Here is a 26,174-nt window from a genome sequence, read left to right on the forward strand (position 1 = left end):
TTGACTGTAATAATATTAATCAAGAACTTGCAAATATTTAATTATGTTAACCTTGTGATAATACTAGTAACAAGCCTCGATAACGAGGTTTATCTAGAGACAATTATTTAACTACCAAGTTCGCTCGCGGTATTTGTTCACTAAACATTGTCACAATTTTTTTTTTGTACGACGAAAATAAATAAAAGAAACTTAAACAATGTTTCAGTATTTTATTTTAATATTAAATATTTTGGGCATCATTTTGACAGCAGAAGTAAGTATTAGTATATTACACTACAAGGGCAGAAAGTTTGAGATTCCTGCACTGTGCGCCATGATGCCCGAGGCGAAGCCGAGGGCATCATGGCGCGCAGTTCAGGGCTCTCAAACTTTCTGCCCGTGTGGTGTATACTATTTTTCTTTATTTTCGGCCGAAAGTACGCTGACTTACAAATCAATTAACGTTACAGTTAAATGTTCTTAGTATGTTGTCGATGCCCACCCGTCATTTGCGGCACGAGTGAAGCGAGTGCGGCTAGTCGGGGGCGGTCATCGACTTCATCTAAATAGACAAAAATAATAGTAACTTTTTAAAATTAAATTAATTCAATTGAATAGTCTTATTTTTATTAATTTTTGATTACTCAAATACATTAAAATCATTAATTTTATCAGAATTTTAATTATTTCGAGTAATTTGTCAACTATTTTTAATTAATTATTGCATATTTTCTTTTTCATCACAACTATTACCAGTACATGAACTATAAGAATTATAAAAATTATTAATAATGAATGAAAAAAAATGATTCAATATTATTTGATCTTCCCATTTGACATGTTCGTCAATAAAAATATTAATGAAAATTTATTATTAAGATATTTAATTTTTTGGAGCAAAAGAAAAATTTTCTCAAGACAAGAAAATTTACTTCTGTCAAGAACTTAATTTTTTGGAACAAGAGAGAAATTTTCTCAAAACAAGAAAATTTTCTTGATTTAAATAAATTGTCTTGGATCAAGACACGTATTTCTTGAAGCAAGGGAATTAATTTTGTTGGAATAAGTGAAATTTCTTGTGTCAAGAAAATAATTAGGAAGAAAAATATTTTCTTGGTTCAAGTGAACCTTTCTTTCTGTGTAAATATTTATCTGCAGACTTTTTAGGTAACGTATCTGTTCTTATAATTAGATTAGCTTCCGTATCGAAATTCCTTAAAATTTCCTTTTGATGATGATAACGCATTCATTTTTTAAAATTTTAATTATTTTTCACTCGATATAATTTTTAGATTATAAATTTCAGCACACAACGACATAAGAACCTACAAAAGCAATTTTAAGGTTAGGCCTGAGTGCACAATAAACCGCGTCAGCTCTGGTGAATACTTTTTTTCGCTGCCTCGTACATCAATTCAGTGCACAACTAGTTTCTTCCAGCTCACTAGAGCAGCGCGCATGCGCGCCCCTACCAAAGCATCAATTACGGTCTTTCTGATTCCCAACAGAAGTATCAAGTACGTGCTTTCGGCCGTGAATAAAGAATAGTATATTACACACCTGTGGCAAGAAAATGAGAAATGTCTCCAGAACACATATATGTTGCCCGAGGCGAAGCCGAGGTCGACATATATGTGATCTGAGATATTTATTATTTTCCTGCCATAGGTTTGTATACTATTTTTCTGTCCGACAGAGGCGGAAAGCGGCAATTTCGTTTAGCGCAGCGGGCCGAAAGTTGCCACTTTCCGCCTGGAGGGCAGAACAATTACTTTTAGACTTGTTAAACTCTCAATTGAGAGGTTCAGGGTTCGATTCCCGGTGGGGGTCAAGCAAAAAGAAATGAGTAATTTTATTTTATTCTATAATTTTTTTTTTCAGGCTCAAAGTTTCAGAAATCATCTGAAAGTTTCAACGCGACTAGACTTGTCGGGGTCATTGAAGCATCTTTGTGCTGGGGATGATCAAAATGATGACGATCAAGTTGTCTCCTGTGCTTGCCTGAGTAAATTGTCAGTTGTATCGACCGTCCAAGTGGGAAAGTACCAAAATGTCTACCATTACAACGAGAGCAATCAATATGGCGTAAACACTTACGCGTCACTTCACCAAACTGAAGAAGACTTGGAAGTTTTTGGCTTCGGACGCTTCAATGTATTTTTTTCTTACTTTTAGAAGTTTTTGGCGGAAAAATTGATGTAATTTTTTTTGCAGTTACATAATGTTAAATGCGTAGAAAATAATGAGGTTAAAGATGTTGAAAGTCGGTACACTCATTGGTTCCACGTTTATTATACTTGGTCAAGTGTAGCTACACCAAATAAATTTGTTGATTACGAGGACTATGAGGCCGAGGTTCCATTGCCAGTAACGATTGTAGATATTAATCTTGATAATGCACCTAAGATTGTAAGTATTGTTATTATTATTTAATAATAATAAGGGGGCGTCCATAAATTACGTAAGGCATTTTTGAGAATTTTTTAACCCCCCCTCCCCCCTTGATGAGATTTCGTAAGATTTTCCTCAACTCCCTCCCCCCTCCCCTAATCTCACGCGAGATTATTCAAAATTTATGTTTTGGCTGTAAACGGGTTGGATTATTGAGAAAAAAAGTGCCATTCGGCTACACCCGACATGGATAGGTAGATTTCTTGTTTGAATATTGAAAAAAACACGTTATTAAAAGGCCGTAATGTCCTAAAATTTATTTTTTATTATATTTTTGCAAATAACGATATGAGACTGACTACAGCAAATAGATATTTAAAGACATCTACCTAAAAAATAGGATTTTTACACGCTTTATATTAGCTTCACTTGTATGTCAGTTTGTTTGTCAGTTTGTCAGTATGTCAGTAACTCTCCGTGGGTAATCTGCGCGCCTGCGGCCTTCCTTGGTTCTGGTAGCCGTTTCTCAGGCTCGCTCTCCGAAATCGAACTCTGATTCCCCGTATTTATAATATTTATAAATAATTATTTTTTATTAGCTTCACTTGTATGTCAGTATGTCAGTATGTCAGTATGTAACTCTCCGTGGGTAATTTGCGCGCCTGAATATTTTTGATAATCAACAAATAATAGTTTAAAAAAACTAAAAAATCACGCTTTTATAAATAAACCAAACTAAAAAGTAAAAAATAAATAATAGTTTAAGAAAACTAAAAACACGCTTTTTATAGAAAACCAAACTAAAAAATAGAAAATAAATTTAAATTAAGAATAGTGTTAAAAATTTCAATAAATATAAATTAATAATAGTGTAAATAAAAAAAATGTATTTTATTTTAAAAAAAGCGTGGGGTGCTTTTTAAGATATTATCAAAATGATAATCACTCTACTCATATCTGTCAATAAAATATTTATAATTATTGACACCATGCACCTCACGCTTTTGATAAATGATAAAATGCATTTTGATATATTTTTCATATAAACATATCTATATATATATATAAGAGATTCCCACCTATATATTGACTCATCACGATATCTCTGGAACCATAAGACGTAGCGACTTGAAATTTGGTAGGAATCTCCTATATGTGACGTAGAAATGATCTAAGAGCGGATTTTACGATAATCTACTCCCAATATGGATTGCGGGGGTGGACGTTAACAATGAAAATTAAAAATTTCCGACTTCTAGCTCCTACAGACTCAAAATTTTGTAGGAATTTTCTGTAAGTGATGTAAAAATAATTTATAAACGAATTTTAGGATATCTCAACCCACAGGGGGTTGCGGGGGTGGGTATTAACAATGAAAATTTTTAATTTTCAATCTATAGCTCCTACAGACTCCAATTGGGTAGGAATTTTCGCTAAGAGATGTAGAAATAATATACGAACGAATTTTAAGATACCTCACAGGAGTTTGCGGGGGTGGGTGTTAACAATTAAAATTTTGAATTTCCAAGCTATAGCTCCTATAAACTCCAAATTTAGTAGAGGTCTTCTATATGTGATATAAAAATGATCTAATAATGGATTTTACAACGAATCAACTCCATTAATGATCGTGGGGGTGAGTGTTAACCATAAAAAATCTTAATTTTCAAAATATAGCTTCTAAAAACTCTAAATTTGTTAGAAATTTTTTATCTCTTATGTAGAGATCACCTCAAAATGGATTTCAATAAAGTCTACTTCCGATAGGAATTGCGGAGGTGGGTGTTAAAATCTAAAATTTTCATTTCCAAACTGTAACTTCTACAGACTCAAAATTCGGTGAGAATCTTCGTGTATGACGTCTATTTCAGTTAAGGGATTGCGGGGGCATTGATAATGAAAATTTCCCGTTTGTAAAATATAGTTCTTATAGACTCTAAATTTGGTGAAAATCTTCTACATGTGGTGTAGAAATAATCTAAGAGCGGATTTAACGACGAATCACACCCAATAAGGATTGCGAGGGTGGGTGTTGACAAAAAAAAATCTTAATTTCCAAAATATAGCTTCTAAAAGCTGTAAATTTGGTAAGAATCGTTTATTTGTCATGTAAAAATCATCTCGAATAGGATCTTACGAAGTTCCTCCCCCACATAGGAGTGCAGGAATGATAATTGTCAAAAAATTCATATTCTTTAAATACAGTTCCTACAAATATCAAATTTGATAGAATCTCAAGAGAAACAGACAAATACCGGGATGGCCTCCAAGTTCAACGGATTTAAATATTTTTCTTACTTTATAGTGATATTTTCTTACAACAATCGTCTCTTTGGCAGCGGCAAAAAAGTCATTGTAACGTTTCCAAAATTTAACATTACATATAGCTATTCAGTCAACGGACTAAGAATTTTACATACATTTTATTTTTTCTGATCACATAATTGATGAATTGTTCTCATTACGGAATTGCGAAAATGTAACAGATTAAAAGCATTGCATTTTCTAAACACATGAGATATAAAAAAGAAATTTGAGATATAGAAAATATGAAAAAAAATAAATAGAAATAAAACATAAAATTTAATTTATTTCCTTTTCAATTCGCCCAGCGAAGCGGGCGGGAAACCGCTAGTATATAATATATATATTTTCAAAGATATAAGCTCATCTTGATGTTACACTCATCAAGAGCTTTCATTTGAGTACCCACATGCATTTTCATATATTTTTTATATATACATATATATATATAATATATATAAATATGTGAAAAATTGATGTGGGTACTCAAATGAAAGGTCTCGATGAATGTAATGCCAGGGTGAGCTTATATCTTTAAAAATGTCAATAGTTCTCAAGATACAAGGTCATTTCTTAATTTTGTATCTAGAGGTAGAGAATTTTCGAATGTAGCCTAAGTACTTATGACTAAAATGACTTTTTTTAATATTTATCAATTACAAATGATATTCCATAAATAATAATAATAACAACAGCCACAATAATAATAATAATAATAATAATAATAATAATAATAATAATAATAAGAATTTTTGCAGAGAAATTTAATAGTAAAATTGAACAGTACAGAAGTTTATAAATTCGAAGATAATTTGGGAACAATGTGTGGTGAATCGCTAGAAAAAGGTTCGATGGAACGTGCATTGTGGAGCATTGTAGATCAAGTTCTATTACATAATGATAATAATTGCAACTATCCCAAGGTATTTATTTTACATTAATACGAATAACTATTATAATAATTATTACTAAATGTAATGTGAATTTTTTTACGAAGGGTTCCACTTTCCCGACTGTCGAAAAAATTCCATTGACTATGATAGTTGACAAGCCTCTAAAGTGTGGCCAGTATGTGCTTGAGTTTTCAATTCATTTAGATGATCTTCCAACAATAAATTGGATTGGTAAAATTTATTGGTACTTGGAAGCTGGTAGTACTTGCGTTGGATAATTGACCGAAAAAAAAAAAAAAAAATTTCCTTTGGAATTCAATGAATTGTATTTATATTTATAAATGATGTATAATTAAATAAAGGATAACAATTTAATTTTAAGTGTACTTAATTTTATTACGACATTTTAGACTGACTTTTTTTTCCATAGCTTAATTTAAAACGAAACAACAATATAAATAATAAATTGAAAAAAATATAAAAATTTTTTTTTAAGAATTATTAATGATTAAAATAAATTTCAAAAAAATAAATAATTTGGATTTTTTTAACTTCCCGCTAAGGAAATTGAAAATTTTCAAAAATCGGGAAGTTATTGGTTTTACCCCATTTTTCGAAAATCGAGTTTTCATCAGATCTCGACGTTTTGAGGTCCTAGGAAAGTTTTCCTGACTATTCCCGCGAGGGTGTCACTATGTCTGTATGTATGTGTGTGTGTATGTGTGTGTGTGTGTGTGTGTGTGTGTGTGTGTGTGTGTGTGTGTGTGTGTGTGTGTGTGTGTGTGTGTGTGTGTGTGTGTGAGTACACTGTAAAAAAAAGCGGTGTTAAAATGGACTCATTGAGTACATTTTAATACCGTTGAGTTAACATAACAACACATAACACATAACAACATTGAGTTATCAGAACTAAATAACATTATGTTACTGTAACTCTACAACGAATAGTAAACTGTGTATAGTTGTGGTAACTCTACAGTTAAGTTACCAGAACGAAATTTTTTTTCCGTTTACGTAGAAACAATTAAAAAAATTAGGAAAACAGTTGACCCTAAAGGCCATCCCTGCAACTTCCCGCTAATTCCGTTAATACCTGGCCGCTTTTTTGAGCTCTTCGAGCTCAAAAGTACAATCTGTGTGTTGTTTTAAGCTCTCCGAGCTCAAAAAGGTACCTTTTCTCTATGCTTTTGAGCTCTTTGAGCTCAAAAGTCTGATAGAAGTTTCGTAGAACACTATTTTTTGAATGTTCATACCGCAATAACTTTTGAATGAATGAACCGATTTTTACGCGGTTGGTGGCATTCTACGCAGTTTTTTAAGCCTTATAAATAATTTCTAAGTTTCAATTGGTCAAACTAGAAATTTCGGAGTAACTCTGAAAAAACACTTTTTTCTGTTTTCTTTCGTTCACGATATCTCTCGAACAAATCAACCGATTTTGACCGGATTGGCGGCGATCGACGTGGTTTTTCAAGGTTGAGAGCTGATTAGTTTTTGGAATCGATCGGTTGAACCCTTTAAAAGTTATCCCAAAAAAACCACTTCAGAAAAAATTTTTTTTCCTACTTTTTTTTAGATTTCTCAAAATTTCTCAAAATCTATCAATCCGAATCAGTTCAAATTAACAGAAAATCTAAGTTTGGCGAAGCCCTTTCGAATGGCACCAACTGCGATGAAATCGGTTCAACCGTTCAAAAGTTATAAGAGGTTTACATACTTACACACACACACACACACACACACACACACACACACACACACACATACATACAGACATAGTGACACCCTCGCGGGAATAGTCAGGAAAGCTTTCTAGGACCTCAAAACGTCGAGATCTGATGAAAACTCGATTTTCGAAAAACGGGGTAAAACCAATAACTTCCCGATTTTTGAAAATTTTCAATTTTCTTAGCGGGAAGTTAAAAATTTGTTTTTATTGTGACTGGTGGGACAGGCATTTGTGACTGGTGGGACAAGTACAAAATGCCTACATCAAGTTGTTTATTAAAAAGACTTTTATATTATTTCAACCTTAGAAACATTATTGTTTATCCACAGATTTGGTAGAATCTGGCGCCAAGTTCCGTTCAAATCCGTTGTAAACGGAGCGCCAGACTACCGACTATGTTTACTGTAAGCAGAACGGTATTTCGAGGTTGCAAAATTTTATTTAATTCTATGGTACTTCTTGTTCCTAAATTTTATATTATAACAGTAATTCATACTTTATTTTACTGATACCAATTAATTATATTCAATTATAACAATTAATCGACTTGAAATTATTAAATTTTATCAGCACAAACTATAGCAAGCTCAAAAATTTCGATCCTGACTTTTTTTCTATGTAAAAAGTGACATGCCACAGACTAAATAATTCGAGAATGCATGGTAATCTTCCAATAGATGGGAAACTACAGTTAAAAAAATACATTTCACAGCTTGCATCGACATAAACTGTAGCTTCAAGAGGATAGTTTGCTATAAAAAATGCAACCAACGCGAGATTTAAGTAAGTTGGTACCAATTGTAAATTTTTATTATAATTACAAAAAATACTAAAATCCGAACAAAAACAGTTTCACTGTAAAAAATCGCGCCAAGTCCACGTTCATAAGACTATTAAGAAAAAAAAATTTGTTTTTTTCTTTACAAAATATATAAAATAAAATAAAAATCCAAGTAACCGATATGATTGTTTATGATTTTCGGAAATTAAAAAAAATTTTGTTATAAATTTAAAAATTAAGAAAAAAATTTTGGAACGTACTTGGTGTGCGTCATTGCGTATTTCAATTTTTTAAAATTTTGCAACCGCGCACACTAAATACATTCCAAACTTTTTTTTTAATTTTCAAATTTACAATAAAATTTTTTTTAATTTCCGAAAATCAAATACAATCATATCGGTTACTTGGATTTTTTAATTTTTTTATTTTATATCTTTTTGTAAAGAAATAAGAAATTTTTTTTTCTTAATAGTCTTATGAACGTGGGCGCGATTTTTTTTACAGTGAAACTGTTTTTGTTCGGACATATTTAACTATAAATTATTTAAGATAATTAAAAAAAACTAATTAAAAAACACTAATAAAGGATTCAGCATGCTGATAACACGATCTTGATAAACTTAGGTGTTAATTAATAACGAACATAAACAAAATTTGTTCTTAAGACTATAATAATAACTATGTTAGTTAATAACAAAGATAGAATGAATTTGTTGTTAAAACTATTAAAACAACATTTAACCCGGATAGAAGTTAGTACGGCTGAAAAGTTTCTAGAAGAGAAAAATCGATTTTCTTATTGATTAAAAAAAATTTTCTTTACAAATTAGTAAAATATAAACTTTTAATAATAAATTAGGACTAAATTAGAATGAATTAGAGAAATTTAAAGATTTTTGTCATTTTTCCAATTCGCATAGAATGCTCCTAAAATACTTCAATTGCAAATTTTCTTACTTGATAGAATTATAAAATAATTATTCTAGCTAGACAATAACCACAAGCTACCTTGGCAAACAAATAAGCGATAAAAATAATTGCGCTTCAAAATTGATAATGCGGTAATTAACCGTAACACTGACGTATGTGTCCAGTGTTTCGAGCCAAGAAAGCGACGTTCTATTTCTAAAGTATTTCATTAGATTGTTTTTTTAAAAATAAAATCAAATAAAATGAGGTCTTTGCTCCTAAAAATTTTGCTGCTCATTGCAGTGGAGGTAAGTAAATTTTTTTAAATAAAAAATCAATAATTGCACTAAAAAAAAAAAATTAGTTTAAATCAAAAAAAATTTTTTAGTTGAAAAAAATCGAGTTAAATTTCTTTAAAATTATTTAAGTTTATTTTTATTTTTTTTTTGTTGAAAAAAATAAAATAATTGATAATATCATTTTATTAGAGTACAGTATCGACGGGAATAGGAATACACGCTGATTGGGATATTCAAGGAAAAGTCGGACATTTATGCGAAAATGGAGTAATGCTAGATGAAGACTATCCACCTTGTGATTGCTTAAAAAAAATGCCAATTATGGGAAATCTTGCACTAGGGCCTCCAGATATTCCTTATTTTGGAGATGTTCCTGGGTTTAATGATCAACAATCAGTACCTAATATTTCGAGTGATAATGAGATGATTATTCCTTCTGGTTCTGTTTTGGTAAGATTTTTGCACGCCTCATAGCGCGAAGCGCGTGAGGTTGTGCTTTATACTCGACTCGTCAAGGTCAAGCAATTTTGTGATCTTTAAATGTCTCTATCACAACCATATTACACTTATACAATAATATAAGTAGATGTACACGGAGAAAACACTTAAATTAAACCATCTTTTACTTTCTAAAATCATTTCATGTTGCTATTTTGAAAAAAAAATTAGGAAAACGGTTGACCCTAAAGGCCATCCCTGCAACTTCCCGCTAATTCCGTTAATACCTGGCCGCTTTTTTAAGCTCTTCGAGCTCAAAAGTACAATCTGTGTGTTGTTTTAAGCTCTCCGAGCTCAAAAAGATACCTTTTCTATGCTTTTGAGCTCTTTGAGCTCAAAAGTCTGATAGAAGTTTCATGGAACACTATTTTTTGAATGTTCATACCGCAATAACTTTTGAATGAATGAACCGATTTTTACGCGGTTGGCGGCATTCTACGTAGTTTTTTAAGCCTTATAAATAATTTCTAAGTTTCAATTGGTCAAACTAGAAATTTCGGAGTAACTCTGAAAAAACACTTTTTTCTGTTTTCTTTCGTTCACGATATCTCTCGAACGAATCAACCGATTTTGACCGGATTGGCGGCGATCGACGTGGTTGTTCAAGGTTAAGAGCTGATTAGTTTTTGGAATCGATCGGTTGAGCCGTTTGAAAGTTATCCCAAAAAAACCACTTCAGAAAAAATTTTTTTTCCTACTTTTTTTTAGATTTCTCCAAATTTCTCAAAATCTATCGGTCCGAATCGGTTCAAATCAACAGAAAATCTAAGTTTGGCGAAGCCCTTTCGAATGGCACCAACCGCGATAAAATCGGTTCAACCGTTCAAAAGTTATAAGAGGTTTACATACTTACACACACACACACACACACACACACACACACACACATACATACAGACATAGTGACACCCTCGCGGGAATAGTCAGGAAAGCTTCCTAGGACCTCAAAACGTCGAGATCTGATGAAAACTTGATTTTCGAAAAACGGGGTAAAACCAATAACTTCCCGATTTTTGAAAATTTTCAATTTTCTTAGCGGGAAGTTAAAAAACGTTTTGAAAAAAATTTTACGTGGACGTCCGGATGTCACCCCATTTTGGATGTACCAATGATTACTCCCGAACAAATTGATATTTCAAGACCGGACCTTTTTTATTAGTTTACGAATGCGATGAACTGGGTCCGTATTTCATATCAGTAGCCTAGTTTACGTATTTTTTTTTTAAATTGAATTTTCATTAAAATTTATTACGATATAACCGTACAAAGACAAACGAATTTTTCTTATTTGTCACGTGAAAACTATGGCGCCACTTGATAAAGCTAGATTTTTTTAGACTGCGTGCGCATATAACAAGAAAAAAGGGCGCTGATATTTAAAAAAAAAAAAATACTCTGTAAGAAATTACTTAATTATAATTTTATTTTTTCTTATCAGTTCCACAATTTATTTTTTCTTAAAAAATGAATGAGCGTTATGAGGCGTGCACTTTTGGATTTTCCAAACTTTTTTAGTATTTTATTTGGTGTCTTTAATTAATATTTATTTAATTTAATTTTTTAATTAATATTTAGTTAATTTATTTTTGTAATTAATATTTATTTAAATTATTTTTTTTTAATTAATATTTATTTAATTTATTTTTTTTAATTAATATTGATTTAATTTCTTTTTGTTTTTTTTAATCAATATTTATTTAATTTAATTTCGTAATTAATATTTATTTTATTCAATTTTTTATTTAATTTGTTTTGTTAATTAATATTTATTTAATTTGATTTTTTTTTAATTAATATTTATTTAATTTAATTTTTTAATTAATATTTAGTTAATTTATTTTTGTAATTAATATTTATTTTATTAAATTTCTTATTTAATATTTATTTAATTTGTTTTTTTTAATTAATATTTATTTAAATTGTTTTTTTTTTTAGTTAATATTTATTTAATTTAATTTTTTATTTAATATTTATTCAAATTGTTTTTTTTTTATTAATAATGATTGTTTTTTAAGATTGACGGATTAGAGTGCATAGAAAACGGAAGCAATGAGACAGTAAAGTTAGAACGGACAATACTTTACATGCTTAATATTAAAATCACTGAGCATCAGTATAATTCTGAAAACAGTTATATTAAATTTAAAGATACGTCTTCTGGGGAATTTAAAATGAATTTCTTGAAAAATATCACTCGGAAAAATTCACTGAATCTTGTAAGTTTAAAATTATTATTATTGTTATTATTACTTATAAAAATTTATTTAAAATTTTTTCTAATGGATTATATGAAAACTGAAATATGAAAATTATAAAAAAAATTTTTTTTCTAATTTGCGGATTTTCTCGCGATTTTTCGCGTATTGATATTTTAAGAAGAAGAAAAAATGACCTTGTATTTCGTGAACTATTGACATTTTTAAAGATATAAGCTCATCCCGATGTTACACTCATCGAGACCTTTCATTTGAGTACCCACATCAATTTTTCATATATTTATATATATTATATATATGTATATATGAAAAATATATGAAAAGGCATGTGGGTACTCAAATGAAAGCTCTTGATAAGTGTAATATCGGGATGCGCTTATATCTTTAAAAACGTCAATAGTTAAGAAAGTGCTGCAAGGCTGCTAGTTATTATTATTATTATTATTATTATTATGATTTATAAAAATTCATCTAAAATTACTTCTAAAGAATTGTATAAAAATTAAAACGTATGAAAATTACAAAAAAATTCATAAAAATAATTTTTTTTTTCTAATTTGCGGATTTTTTCGCGATTTTTCGCAAATCGATATTTTAAGAAAAAGAAGAAATGACCTTGTATTTCGTGAACTATTGACATTTTTAACGATATAAGCTCATTCCGATGTTACACTCATCAAGACCTATCATTTGAGTACCCACATCAATTTTTCATATATTTATATATTTATATATATATATATATATATATGTATATATGAAAAATATATCAAAAATGCATGTTGGTGGTCAAATGAAAGCTCTTGATGAGTCTAACATCGGGATGAGCTTATATTTTCAAAATATATATTATATATATTTATATATGAAAAATATGTCAAAATTTAAAATGTTATTAAATTAAAAAAAAAAATTATTTTTAAAAAAATTGCATTTTTTTTTTTATTTTTTTTCCCATTATTTAATTGTTACAAATTTTTTAAAATTATTAAATATATGCTACATTAATTTTCATTAATTAAGAAATGACCTTGTATCTTGTGAACTATTGACATTTTTAAAGATATAAGCTCATTCCGATGTTACACTCATCAAGACCTTTCATTTAAGTACCCACATCAATTTTTCATCTATTTATATATTTATATATATGTATATACGAAAAATATATCAAAAATGCATATGGGTACTCAAATGAAAGCTCTTGATGAGTGTAACATCGAGATGAGCTTATATCTTCAATATATATATTATATATATTTATATATGAAAAATATATCAAAATTTAAAATGTTATTAAATTAAAAAAAAAAAATTATTTTTAAAAAAATTGTATTTTTTTAAAATTATTTTTCCCATTATTTAATTGTTACAAATTTTTTAAAATTATTAAATATATGCTAAATTAATTTTCATTAATGAAGAAATGACCTTGTATTTTGTGAACTATTGACATTTTTAAAGATATAAGCTCATTCCGATGTTACACTCATCAAGACCTTTCATTTAAGTATCCACATCAATTTTTCATATATTTATATATTTGTATATATGTATATATGAAAAATATATCAAAAATGCATGTTGGTACTCAAATAAAAGCTCTTGATGAGTCTAACATCGAGATGAGCTTATATCTTTAAAATATATATATTATATATATGTAGATATGAAAAATATATAAAAATGCATGTGGGTACTCAAATGAAAGCTCTTGATGAGTGAAATATCGGGATGAGCTTATATCTTTAAAAACGTCAATATTTAAGAAAGTACAGTGCAATTTAATAAAAGTCATTATTTAATAAACCAAAATTTTATTTATTTATCGTTCACAAGTCACAGTAGTCACATAGTGACTGCAAGGCTGCTAGTTATTATTATTATTATCTATCAAAATTTATCTAAAATTTCTTCTAAAGAATTATCTAAAAATTAAAACGCATAAAAATTAAAAAAAAAATTTTTTTTTTTTAATTCGTGGATTTTCGCGGTTTTCCGCGAATTGATATTTTAAAATAATTTTAGGCGTGTAAGTACTCATTTGAAAAGGAATTTTATTTTCTATAAGATACTATTGTTCAAAATTATTATTATTTTTTTTTTAATAAATAAAATATTTGATTTAGATAAGTGGCGAATTAAAAATCAACGACGAATCCGTCCAAACATTTGGACCAGAAGATAACCTTTGCAGACCTTTTGAAGATGGGATGATGAAAGACATTGTAGGACCAATATTAAGCCTGATTATGTTTGAGCGACAAAGTTGCCCAATTAAAAAAGTATTCAACTATTTTCTTCACGTAATTGGTTTTTAACTTCCCGCTAAGAAAATCTCAGATTTTCAAAAATCGGGAAGTTATTATTTTTACCCCGTTTTGCAAAAATCGAGTTTATCAGATCTCGACGTTTGAAGGTCACAGGAAGCTTCCCTGACTATCCCCGCGAGGTTGTCACTATGTCTGTACACGCATAAAATGATTTTGTTGAAATAACAAAAGACGGGATAACTAAAAAATTTGTTCTGGTAACAAATGAGTGTAGTTATAGCAACAAATCTATTAGTTGCATTAACAAAGTGTTTCAAGTTGTACTTACAAACCAATTTGTTAATTCAAAAAATCAGTTTGTTGTCCCAACAAAATCATTTTGTTGCTGTCACAAAATGAATTTTTCGCTGTTACAAAATGTTTTTTTTTTGCAATAACAATAGTATTTTTCTTACCTAGGACAGGAAAATAAGAATTGTCTCAGATTACATGTAATTGTTGACCGAGGCGAAGCCGAGGTCGACAAACATGTGATCTGAGGCTTTCTTATTTCCTGCCCGTGGTGAGAATACTATTTTTCTCCTCGACGGAGGCGAAAAGCGGCATTTTCATTTAGCGCAGCGGGCGGAAAATTGACGCTTTCCGCCCGGAGGGGAGAAATAGTATATTACACACCTGTGGCAAGAAAATGAGAAATGTCTCAGAACACATATATGTTGCCCGAGGCGAAGCCGAGGTCGACATATATGTGATCTGAGATATTTATTATTTTCCTGCCATAGGTTTGTATACTATTTTTCTGTCCGACAGAGGCGGAAAGCGGCAATTTCGTTTAGCGCAGCGGGCCGAAAGTTGCCACTTTCCGCCTGGAGGGCAGAAAAAGATTTTTTTGCCCTCTGGGCGGAAAGTGGCAACTTTGGTCTCACTGCGCTAAACAAAGTTGCCGCTTTCCTCCTTCCTCGGACAAAAAATATTATACAGCCCTTGGGAAGTAAAAAAGAAAACCTCAGATCACATGTTTGTTGACCTCGGCTTCGCCTCGGCCAACAATTACATGTGATCTGAGGCTTTTCTAATTTTCCTTCCCAAGGGGTGTAATATACTATTGTTGCTAAAATATTTTCCAAATCAGCTATAGTTGATTACATAATATTTTTAAATTATGTATTCTTTTGATTACTTTAACAAATTGTCTTTGTTACTCGAACAAATTCTCTTTGTTATTTTAATAGCATAATTTTGATGTTCCAACAAAAAAATTTGTTATACAAACTAAAGTATTTTGTCGAATCAACTTAAAGATTTTGCTATCGTAACAAAACTCTATCGTTGTTATAACATATCAATAACTTTGTTATAACCTAAATTTTGTTATTTCAACTTATAATTTGTTATCCCTATGTTAACAAATTCATTTGTTACCACAACATGTCTTAGGTTATCTTAACAAAATTTTTTTCTGCGTGTATGTATGTGTGTGTGTGTGTGACTATGTGACTCGCTTATAACTTTTGAACGACTGAACTGATCGGAACGTACTAAACGGTCTTCTAAAGAGTTCCCTAAAACTTAGATTTTCTGAGAATTTCAACCGATTCGGACCGATAGATTTTGAGAAATTTTGAAAAATCTCAAAAAAAATAAGAAAAAAATCATTTTTGAAAGTGGTTTTTTTGGAATATCTTTTAAACGGCTCTATCGATCAACTTCAAAAACTAATCCGCCTTTAAGCTTGAAAAACCACGCCGATCGTCGCTAATCCGGTCAAAATCGGCTGATTCGTTCGAGAGATATCGTGAACGAAAGAAAACAGAAAAAAGTGTTTTTTTGACATAACTTCGTCATTTCTTCTCGGATCGTTTTTGATGATGTAGAATAATTCCGGAACTTAAAAAACCGCGTCGATCGCCGCCAAAAACGTGGAAATCGGTTGATTGGTTCGAGAGATATCCTCGATAAAATATTTGGAAACAAGTGTTTTTTTTAACATAACTCCGAAATTTTTTGGAATAACTTTTAAACGGCTGCACTGATCGATTTCAAAAACTAATCAGCTATTAGCATGAAAAAATTACGTCGATTGCCGTCAAGCCGGTCAAAATTGGTCAATTCGTTCAAGAAATATCATGAACGAAAGAAAACCAAAAAAAGTGTTTTTTTGGAATTACTCCAAATTTCCTAGTTTTATCAATTCAAACTTGAAGATTCGTCATGAAACTAGAAAAATTGCATCAAATACTGCCAACCGCGTGAAAATCGGTTGATTCATTTAAAAGTTAGTGCGGTTTGAAAATTTAAAAAATATTGTTCTATGATACTTTTATCAGATTTTAAAGCTCGAAGAGATCAAAATAACACAGAAATTGTATTTTTGAGCTCGAAGAGCTCAAAAACGTCATTAGTGTAGTTTTATGCACCTACACGGTGAGAAATTTCCATTATTTTTTATTCTGCATGGATTTTAGATATTACAATGGTGCATATTACTAGTGAACCTTATTGACTCAGAATAAAATTTTACAATGGCCCATAGTAATTTCCGAAACAAATGAAATCAGACATAGTAAATGGTAGAAATTGAAATGTACCATAGTAAAATGAAATATGCAATAATTTAAATTTCCGAATGTACTATAGCAAAAAAAATAAGAAAACGTTTGTAAAAAATAAAAAATTTTAGAGTAAAAATGTTTTTAGCAATCAAAAAATATCAAACCAATCAAAATTTTTTGTTTGCAATAATTTTTAAAAATATTTTTTAAAATATAGTTTTTATTTTTTTTTCATTTTTAACAATGAACGTAGGATTTATTTTGGCATTTAATTTTATTATGTATAATTATAAACACATTTTATAACTTTTAAATTATTTTTATTATTATTAGAAGTGTCGGTTGCAGGTTAACCATCAAATGTTTGTTTTCATTTTAATTTTTCACGGTAAATTATTAAATATTTTATTATTTATGAATCTTACAAATTTCCATTAACTATTCATGTGTTGATGGATTTATAAACTAATATTTATTTAAAACTTAATGTTTATTGCAATTTTCATAACACCGTTAACCACTACTGATAGCGTCTGTAGACTTATGTTGACAAAACAAAGCAGGACGAAAAAATGAAAGAGCGCGCGTCGCGACTGACGCGCATACGTTTACTATGGGACATTTGAAAATTTCATAGTCACAATTTTAAATTTAAACCGAGCACACGTGACTAAATGTGAAACTTTTTTATAAATTTTTATTGTCGACTGAGCAACAGAAATTTTACTATGGAACTATAATGAAAAGTTTTAAGCACACTAACAGTTTTTGTTCTGTCAGTTTACGAAAATTTTTTATATATGTTTATGTAACAGTTGCATGGTGAAATTTACTATGGTCCCTAGTAAATATTGATTGGTACAATATGATATTCTTAAATTTTTATGGTAATATTTTGAATTGAGTCATTAAGGTTCAGTCTTATTATGTATGCATAGTAAATTTCTACAGAAATTTCTCACCGTGTAGGTATGGAATTAGCGGGAAGTTGCACGAATGGCCTTCAGGGTCTACCGTGTTTCTAATTTTTTTTTTTTTTTTTATTGAAGGGAACTTCTGTGGTAGTCAAATCCAACAACCCCATAACTTTGATATCAGATGATCCTCTGCAATGTGGCAATTACGAAATGAATGTACAAATCAATTCTTTGATGGAACCGGACGTTTTTTTGGAGCTTACGCTCGAGTGGACAGTGTCTGAAAATTTACACTGCGGAAAATAATTGTTTTATTATTTATGTTTGTTGATTTTAATTAGATACAAATTTAGTGATTTTGTTTTAAGGAAAATCATTTTAATGTAATAAATTTTGGTGATTAATAAAAAATTGTTCGATAAGAATATAACTGTGCAATTTTATTAACAATTTTTAAGAATAATTAAGAAAAAAAATTTTTTTTTGATTATTAAAATTTTTTCAATTTTTAATATCATAGTTTTTATTATTAAAATTTTTTTCAATTTTTAGTGTCAAATTTTTGTTTTAATTTTTATAATTAAAAAATTTTCTAAATTTTAAACAAAAAAAATTTTATTTTATTTTTCATAAAAAATTTTTTCAAAATTATCAATAAAAAATTTTTTTTTAATTTTTAGTGACAAATTTTTGTTTTAATTTTTGTAATTAAAAAATTTTCTAAATTTTAACCAAAAAAAATTTTATTTAATTTTTCATAAAAAATTTTTTCAAAATTTTTAATATGAAATTTTTTAAAAATTCTAAATAAAAAATTTTATTTAAATTTTAATCGAAAATTTTGTTTAATTTTTAATAAAAAATTTTTGCTATAAAAATTTATTTTGAATTTACAATAAAATTTTTGATAAAAATTTCAAACAATTAACTTTAAAAAATAAAACAAAATTGACCAGCAATTACCTTGAAAAAAAAAAAGATATTTATAATTTTAAACTTTTGATAAGAATTAGAAATTTCTTTTATCGAAAACTAAAACGAAATAAAAAAAAGTTTGGACAATCCAAAAGTGCACGACTCATAATGCTCATTTAATTATGAAATATAAAAAAAAAAAAAAAAAAAAACTTAAGTCGTTCAAAATTAATTGCCGAAAAAACAGCTGTAGTAGGAAGGTACTGCACAAGCGCCCCTGGTGGAATAAAATATACATAATATCTATAGATATAGATATATCACCATCCATGTTAATTTTACATAGATATATATAGATACACAATCTTATAGTTTTCGTTTTTTATTAATTGCAATTAAACGACACTGAATTAATTAATCATTCGCATTCAGTGACCTACAATCGTCGATTAGAATTAAAAAAAAAAAAATTTAACTCAAATAATGGATTTTTTCACAAGTTACAGTGTTTCCGGGTTTCACACATGACGGACAGGAAAATTTTTTGACCTATTTTGGTGTTTTTTTTTCCAATTCTATTGCAGTAAATCAATTTTTAAAAAGTATCAAATTAATCTCCATTAAATTATCTCGACAATAGTATGCAAAATATCTTGATTCCGTGAACTAACGAGGCTATAATAATAAAAATAGCCGCCAAAATGACCCGTGTAAAAAAAAAATTGTCCCAAAAATGTCCCAAGCGTGGGACATCCAAACGTGACACAATTTGGGACATTTTTGGAACAATTTTGGGACATCTCAAAAAAAAATTAAAAATTTTAAAATAGTGCGTTTAAGTAATTTTTCGTCGATTTTAGGTATTTTTTTGAAGATTTTCAGAAGACTTCACAATTTCATGACAATTTTACAACAATTTCAAACGGTTTTTAAATGATTTTGAAGAAGATAATTTATTTTTGCACAGCTGTAGATTTGTCTAGAAATTAATGGATGAAACATTTATTGAACATTTTTGGGACAATTTTAGGACATTTTTGGGACAATTCTGTAATGTTTCTACAACAAACTTTGAACATTTTTAGAACTATTTCACGACACTTTTGACCGATTTCAAGAAAGATAATTTATTTTTACACGCTTGTAGATTTGTACTAAAATTAATAGATGAAAAATTTTAGGAAATTTTTGGGACAACTTTAGGACATTTTTGGGACAATTTTAGGACATTTTTGGGACAATTTTAGGACATTTTTGGGACAATTCTGTAATGTTTCTACAACAAAATTCGAAAATTTTTAGAACTTTTTCACGACGTTTTTTTTTTTAATTATTTGAAAAACGTTCAAAATTGTCCTAAAAATATTTAAAAAATATTCAGAAAATGTCCTAAAATTGTCCTAAAGTTTTCCCAAAAATGTCTTAAAATTGTCCCAAAAATGTCCTAAATCTGTCCCAAAAATGTCCTAAAATTTTTCATCTATTAATTTTAGGACAAATCTACAACCGTGCAAAAATAAATTGTTTTTTTTTTTTTTAATTATTTGAAAAACGTTCAAAATTGTCCTAAAAATATTAAAAAAATGTTCCAAAAATATCCTAAAATTGTCCCAAAAATGTCCTAAAATTGTCCCAAAAATGGTCAATAAATGTTTCATTCATTAATTTCTAGACAAATCTACAGCTGTGCAAAAATAAATTATCTTCTTCAAAATCATTTAAAAACCGTTTAAAATTGTAGTAAAATTGTCATGAAATTGTGAAGTCTTCTGAAAATCTTCAAAAAAATACCTCAAATCGAGGAAAAATTACTTAAACGCACTATTTTTAAATTTTTAATTTTTTTTAAGATGTCCTAAAATTGTCCCAAATTGTGTCACGTTTGGATGTCCCACGCTTGGGACATTTTTGGGACAATTTTTTTTTACACGCGGAGGCGAAAAAAATTATTCGATCGTAAAGCACTCTCTGATGCTTCGCATCATGAGTCGTGCAATTAACAACTCAATTATTAGTAATTAATCATTAATGATTATAAGACGGTAATTCTGAATCAGTATCAGATTTGATAGCCATGAGAATGACATTAAATCAGAGAAGCACTCATAAACTTTTAATAAAAGTATAAAAATGAGTTTTGCGTTAGAAATAGTCAGTCATTTAATTAGTTGACTAGAGTAAAGACCTAAAAAAATAAAAATTACGTGATATTTTTTGGTGGATATTAAGAAGTATGTCTTTAATTGCTGGATCATTAAATGAAAGATAACTTTTATTCGATTGTTTCTATAATTAAATATACTTTACTTAAGTACAAGTGTAAGTATTGTCTTTAATGACTTAGAAGTAGTTTAGGAAAAATACTCGGATTTAAAAGCTGTTTATTTTATTGCAGGTGGAAAAGTTTAAAATAAAAAAAAATGAAAAGCCGAAAAGAGAGATTGTGGATTATTCTTTTGATATTGATGGTTTATTCAGTGGCTGGAGGAGTTTTTTTAAATTCATTTGGAGGTGTGACAATGGAATTTTATTTTGACCCTTATCCGATAAAATATAAGCCGTTTCAAAGACGACTTTCTATACCTACAGATCATTATTTATATGTTTTGTACAGAAAATTGTAATTAATTTTTTTTTGATTAAGAATTTTTTTACGAAGGTTGTATTTATTTTTTTATTTATAATAAAAAGAATGATATATTTTAATTATTGTATTTTATAGATCAGGAAATTCCTTTTAAAATATGTAATTACTCACCCGGATTTATTTTTCTAAATAAATCCGCAGAAAATTCCAAGAAAACGAAAATTAAAAAAAAACATTGAATTAAAAAAATTTTTTTTAATTTTTAAAAGTTTTACTGTTTATACAAATAATTAGAAGTTATTGAGAATAAATTTTAAAAATACGAATATTAATATTAATAAGAATAATTCTGAATAAACAATTCTTACACTGCACTGTAAAAAAAGCGGTGTTAAAATGAAATCTCGAACACTATTGTAGATATAAAAATGAGCTTTTTTTGTTTAAAAGGGGACACTTAAGGTTATTGAAAAAAAATTTTCAAAACAATAAAGACAATATTTGTCAAATTTTGAATTTTTGAAAATTGTTAAAAATGACGATCGAAGTTAAAATTTTAGCTCAATCCTTTTTGTATAATACATAGTAATCATTTTAAAAAATTCTGAAATTTTTAGAAGGGTGTTTTTTTTCAAAAATATCAATTTTTGAATTTCGAAATAGTATATTACACTACAAGGGCAGAAAGTTTGAGATTCCTGCACTGTGCGCAGATCATGGCGCGCAGTTCAGGGCTCTCAAACTTTCTGCCCGTGTGGTGTATACTATTTTTCTGCCCTCCAGGCGGAAAGTGGCAACTTTCGGCCCGCTGCGCTAAACGAAATTACCGCTTTCCGCCTCTGTCGGACAGAAAAATAGTATACAAACCTATGGCAGGAAAATAATAAATATCTCAGATCACATATATGTCGACCTCGGCTTCGCCTCGGGCAACATATATGTGTTCTGAGACATTTCTCATTTTCTTGCCACAGGTGTGTAATATACTATTTCTTTATTTTCGGCCGAAAGTACGCTGACTTACAAATCAATTAACGTTACAGTTAAATGTTCTTAGTATGTTGTCGATGCCCGCCCGACATTTGCGGCACGAGCGAAGCGAGTGCGGCTGGTTGGGGGCGGGCATCGACTTCATCTAAATAGACAAAAATAATAGTAACTTTTTAAAATTAAATTAATTCAATTGAATAGTCTTATTTTTGTTAATTTTTGATTACTCAAATACATTAAAATCATTAATTTTATCAGAATTTTAATTATTTCGAGTAATTTGTCAACTATTTTTAATTAATTATTGCATATTTTCTTTTTCATCACAACTATTACCAGTAAATGAACTATAAGAATTATAAAAATTATTAATAATGAATGAAAAAAAATGATTCAATATTATTTGATCTTCCCATTTGACATGTTCGTCAATAAAAATATTAATGAAAATTTATTATTAAGATATTTAATTTTTGGAGCAAAAGAAAAATTTTCTCAAGACAAGAAAATTTACTTCTGTCAAGAACTTAATTTTTTGGAACAAGAGAGAAATTTTCTCAAAACAAGAAAATTTTCTTGATTTAAATAAATTGTCTTGGATCAAGACACGTATTTCTTGAAGCAAGGGAATTAATTTTGTTGGAATAAGTGAAATTTCTTGTGTCAAGAAAATAATTAGGAAGAAAAATATTTTCTTGGTTCAAGTGAACCTTTCTTTCTGTGTAAATATTTATCTGCAGACTTTTTAGGTAACGTATCTGTTCTTATAATTAGATTAGCTTCCGTATCGAAATTCCTTAAAATTTCCTTTTGATGATGATAACGCATTCATTTTTTAAAATTTTTATTATTTTTCACTCGATATAATTTTTTAGATTATAAATTTCAACACACAACGACATAAGAACCCACAAAAGCAATTTTAAGGTTTGGCCTGAGTGCACAATAAACCGCGTCAGCTCTGGTGAATACTTTTTTTCGCTGCCTCGTACATCAATTCAGTGCACAACTAGTTTCTTCCAGCGCACTAGAGCAGCGCGCATGCGCGCCCCTACCAAAGCATAAATGTCGGTCTTTCTGATTCCCAACAGAAGTAGCAAGTACGTGCTTTCGGCCGTGAATAAAGAAAAATAGTATATTACACACCTAGGGAAGTAAAGTAAGAAATGTCTCAGATCACATGTAATTGTTGGCCGAGGCGAAGCCGAGGTCAACAAACATGTGATCTGAGGCTTTCTTATTTACTTCTCGTGGAGTGTATACTATTTTTTTGTTCGACGAAGGCAGAAAGGGGCAACTTTGTTTAGCGCAGCGGGCCGAAAGTTGACGCTTTCTGCCCGTCGAGCAAAAATTTTTTTTCGTTTTTTGCAACTTATAAAACAGGTGAAGTTATGCAGATACATAGTATTGTAATTTTGAGGATGACAATTTGAATTCATCACGTGGAAATATTGAATAATAAATTAATTTCAACTTTTTTTTATTTTTTTGACATGATCTCAAAGTCATCCTTAACGCATGGAAAATAAAAAAAAAATTGAAATTAATTTATTACTCAATATTTCCACGTGATGCATTCAAGTTTTAATCCTCAAATTTACAATACTATGTATCTGCATAACTTCACCTATTTTAGAAGTTGCAAAAAAAAAAAAAATTTTTTTTTGAAATTCAAAAATTGATATTTTTGAAAAAAAAAAACACCCTTCTAAAAATTTCAGAATTTTTTAAGATGATTACTATGTATCATACAAAAAAAATTGAGCTAAAATTTTAACTTCGATCGTCATTTTTAACAATTTTCAAAAATTCAAAATTTGACAAATTTGGCATTTTTGAAAATTTTTTTCAAAAATATTTTTTTTTCAATAACCCTAAGTGTCCCCTTTTAAACAAAAAACGGTTATTTCTATACCTACAATAGCGTTCGAGATATTACAAAACCAAAATTGAAAAACTGAAAAAATTGCGAAATTTTGAATTTGCATATCTTTTGAAAAAAATTTTTTTAGTTTTTCCTTTGGCAGAACTTCGTTTTATGATAAACGAAAAGTTCTAATAAAAATTTGTCCAAATCGAAAGAGATCGATTCCAACTATTTGTCGATCTGACATGGAATGACCCAATTGCCAACTATTTCTTTAAATTTCGAAATTTAGTCATTTTTAAATGGTAAGTAGTCTTTTTGTAGAGATAATCATACTTTGTCTTAGAGTTTTGTAAAGCTCGAAGACTCTACTTTAAGAATATCGAAACGTTTTTTGTAAAAAATTGCGTAAATTATGTGTAAATTCAATTTAAAACAAAAAAGAATTTTTCCCATGTTAATTAAATGAGAAACTAAAATAATAAAAGCGACCCCTTAGAGTTGAGCTATAGGGCTCGTGTTTGGTGAGGATTTTTGTTATATCAAATAGAAACATTTGAGAGGGTAAGAGTTAAAAAAAAAAAATTAAAAAGTTTTTTTGAATCACCCTAATATATATATATATCTTCTAATATATAAAATTCTCGTGTCACAATGTTCGTTCCCATACTCCTCCGAAACGGCTTGACCGATCCTCATGAAATTTTTTATGCATATTCAGTAAGCCTGAGAATCGGCTACTATCTATTTTTCTAACCTCTAAGTGATAAGGGGTGTTCACCCCAAAAATTTTTTTTTTATTTTTTTGATAAAATTTTTAACTTCCCGCTAAGAAAATCGAAGATTTTCAAAAATCGGAAAGTTATTGTTTTCACCCCGTTTTGCAAAAATCGAGTTTTCATCAGATCTCGACGTTTAAAGGTCATAGGAAGCTTCCCTGACTATCCCCGCAAGGTTGTCACGGTGTCTGTATGTGTGTGTGTGTGTGTGTGTGAAAGTATGTGAACCGCTTATAACTTTTGAACGGCTTGACTGATTTTATCGCGGTTGATACCATTCAAAAGGGCTTGACCAAACTTAAATTTTTAAAATTATTTGGACCGATTCAGATCAATAGATTTTGAGAAATCTTTAAAAAACTGATAAAAAAATTTTTTTCAAATGTGGTTTTTTTGGAATAACTTTTAAACGGCTTAATAGTTCAATTCCAAAAACTGATCAGCTCTTAACCTCAAAAAACTACGTAGATCGCCACCAGTCCGGTCAAAATCGGTTGATTCGTTCGAGAAATATCGTGAACGAAAGAAAACCGAAAAAAGTGTTTTTTTCGGAATAACTCCAAAATTTCTAGCGCGATCAATTCAAAATTTAAGATTCTTTATGAGGCTTGAAAAACTGCGTCGAATGCTACCAACCGCGTGAAAATCGGTTTATTCATTCAAAAGTTATTGCGGTTTAAAAATTCAAAAAATAGTGTCATCAAATCCCTATCAGACTTTTGAGCTCGAAGAGCTCAAAAGCATAAGAAAACAATCTCTTTGAGTTTGGAGAGCTCAAAATAACCCATAAATTGTATTTTTGAGCTCGAAGAGCTCAAAAACGTCATTGGTGCAATTTTAAGCGCCTAAGTATGGAATTAGCGGGAAGTTGCAGGGATGGCCTTCAGGGTCAACCGTTTTCCTAATTTTTTTTTACAATGTTTAATTATAATTAATTTATAAAAAAAAAATAAATAAAAACATTATAATAATAATTAAAATAAAATATTAAAAATAATAAATTAAATTTTTAATTATTAAATATTAAAAGGATTTATAAAAATATTTTTTTTACAAAAATTTATTTATTTCTAAATTCATTTATTTTGGGAGTGAATGCGGAGTGAATTTTAAAATTAATAAAAATTAATTCCTTCTCGGAGTAAATATCACTCCCGCTGGGAGTGAATCAATTAAAAATCATTCACTCTTCATTCACTCCGCGTTCATTTCGCAAATTTTTTACAGTGTACACCGCTTTGGACTTACCCCGATTTTTTTTACAGTGTACAATTTATTTTTAATAAAATTAA

General features: G+C 29.0%; 2 protein-coding genes across 2 annotated transcripts; both read left to right on the top strand.

Annotated features, from left to right (window-relative positions):
• Window positions 1-32: 32 nt before the first annotated feature.
• Window positions 33-5,927, top strand: LOC123270759. Its single transcript, XM_044736907.1, has 5 exons — window positions 33-256; window positions 1,864-2,136; window positions 2,197-2,391; window positions 5,436-5,600; window positions 5,675-5,927. The coding sequence occupies exons 1-5, from the start codon at window positions 200-202 to the stop codon at window positions 5,846-5,848; spliced, it is 864 nt and encodes a 287-aa protein (XP_044592842.1). The 5' UTR covers window positions 33-199; the 3' UTR covers window positions 5,849-5,927.
• Window positions 5,928-9,149: 3,222 nt separating this feature from the next.
• LOC123270701 lies at window positions 9,150-18,169 on the top strand. Its single transcript, XM_044736861.1, has 5 exons — window positions 9,150-9,297; window positions 9,478-9,738; window positions 11,802-12,002; window positions 14,132-14,287; window positions 17,877-18,169. Exons 1-5 carry the CDS (start codon window positions 9,253-9,255, stop codon window positions 18,048-18,050), a joined length of 837 nt encoding a protein of 278 aa, XP_044592796.1. The 5' UTR covers window positions 9,150-9,252; the 3' UTR covers window positions 18,051-18,169.
• The last annotated feature ends 8,005 nt before the right edge of the window (window positions 18,170-26,174 follow it).

This window comes from Cotesia glomerata, linkage group LG8, assembly GCF_020080835.1.
Source record: "Cotesia glomerata isolate CgM1 linkage group LG8, MPM_Cglom_v2.3, whole genome shotgun sequence".
Classification (NCBI taxonomy): domain Eukaryota; kingdom Metazoa; phylum Arthropoda; class Insecta; order Hymenoptera; family Braconidae; genus Cotesia; species Cotesia glomerata.

Excerpts from the sequence above, each read along its gene's own strand:
- LOC123270759 (XM_044736907.1), top strand. The coding sequence starts at position 200 with ATGTTTCAGTATTTTATTTTAATATTAAATATTTTGGGCATCATTTTG. Across the intron at positions 257-1,863 it reads GCATCATTTTGACAGCAGAA|GCTCAAAGTTTCAGAAATCA; the intron begins GTAAGTATTAGT and ends TTTTTTTTTCAG. Across the intron at positions 5,601-5,674 it reads ATAATTGCAACTATCCCAAG|GGTTCCACTTTCCCGACTGT; the intron begins GTATTTATTTTA and ends TTTTTTACGAAG.
- LOC123270701 (XM_044736861.1), top strand. The coding sequence starts at position 9,253 with ATGAGGTCTTTGCTCCTAAAAATTTTGCTGCTCATTGCAGTGGAG. Across the intron at positions 9,739-11,801 it reads TTCCTTCTGGTTCTGTTTTG|ATTGACGGATTAGAGTGCAT; the intron begins GTAAGATTTTTG and ends TTGTTTTTTAAG. Across the intron at positions 14,288-17,876 it reads AAAGTTGCCCAATTAAAAAA|GGAACTTCTGTGGTAGTCAA; the intron begins GTATTCAACTAT and ends TTTTTATTGAAG.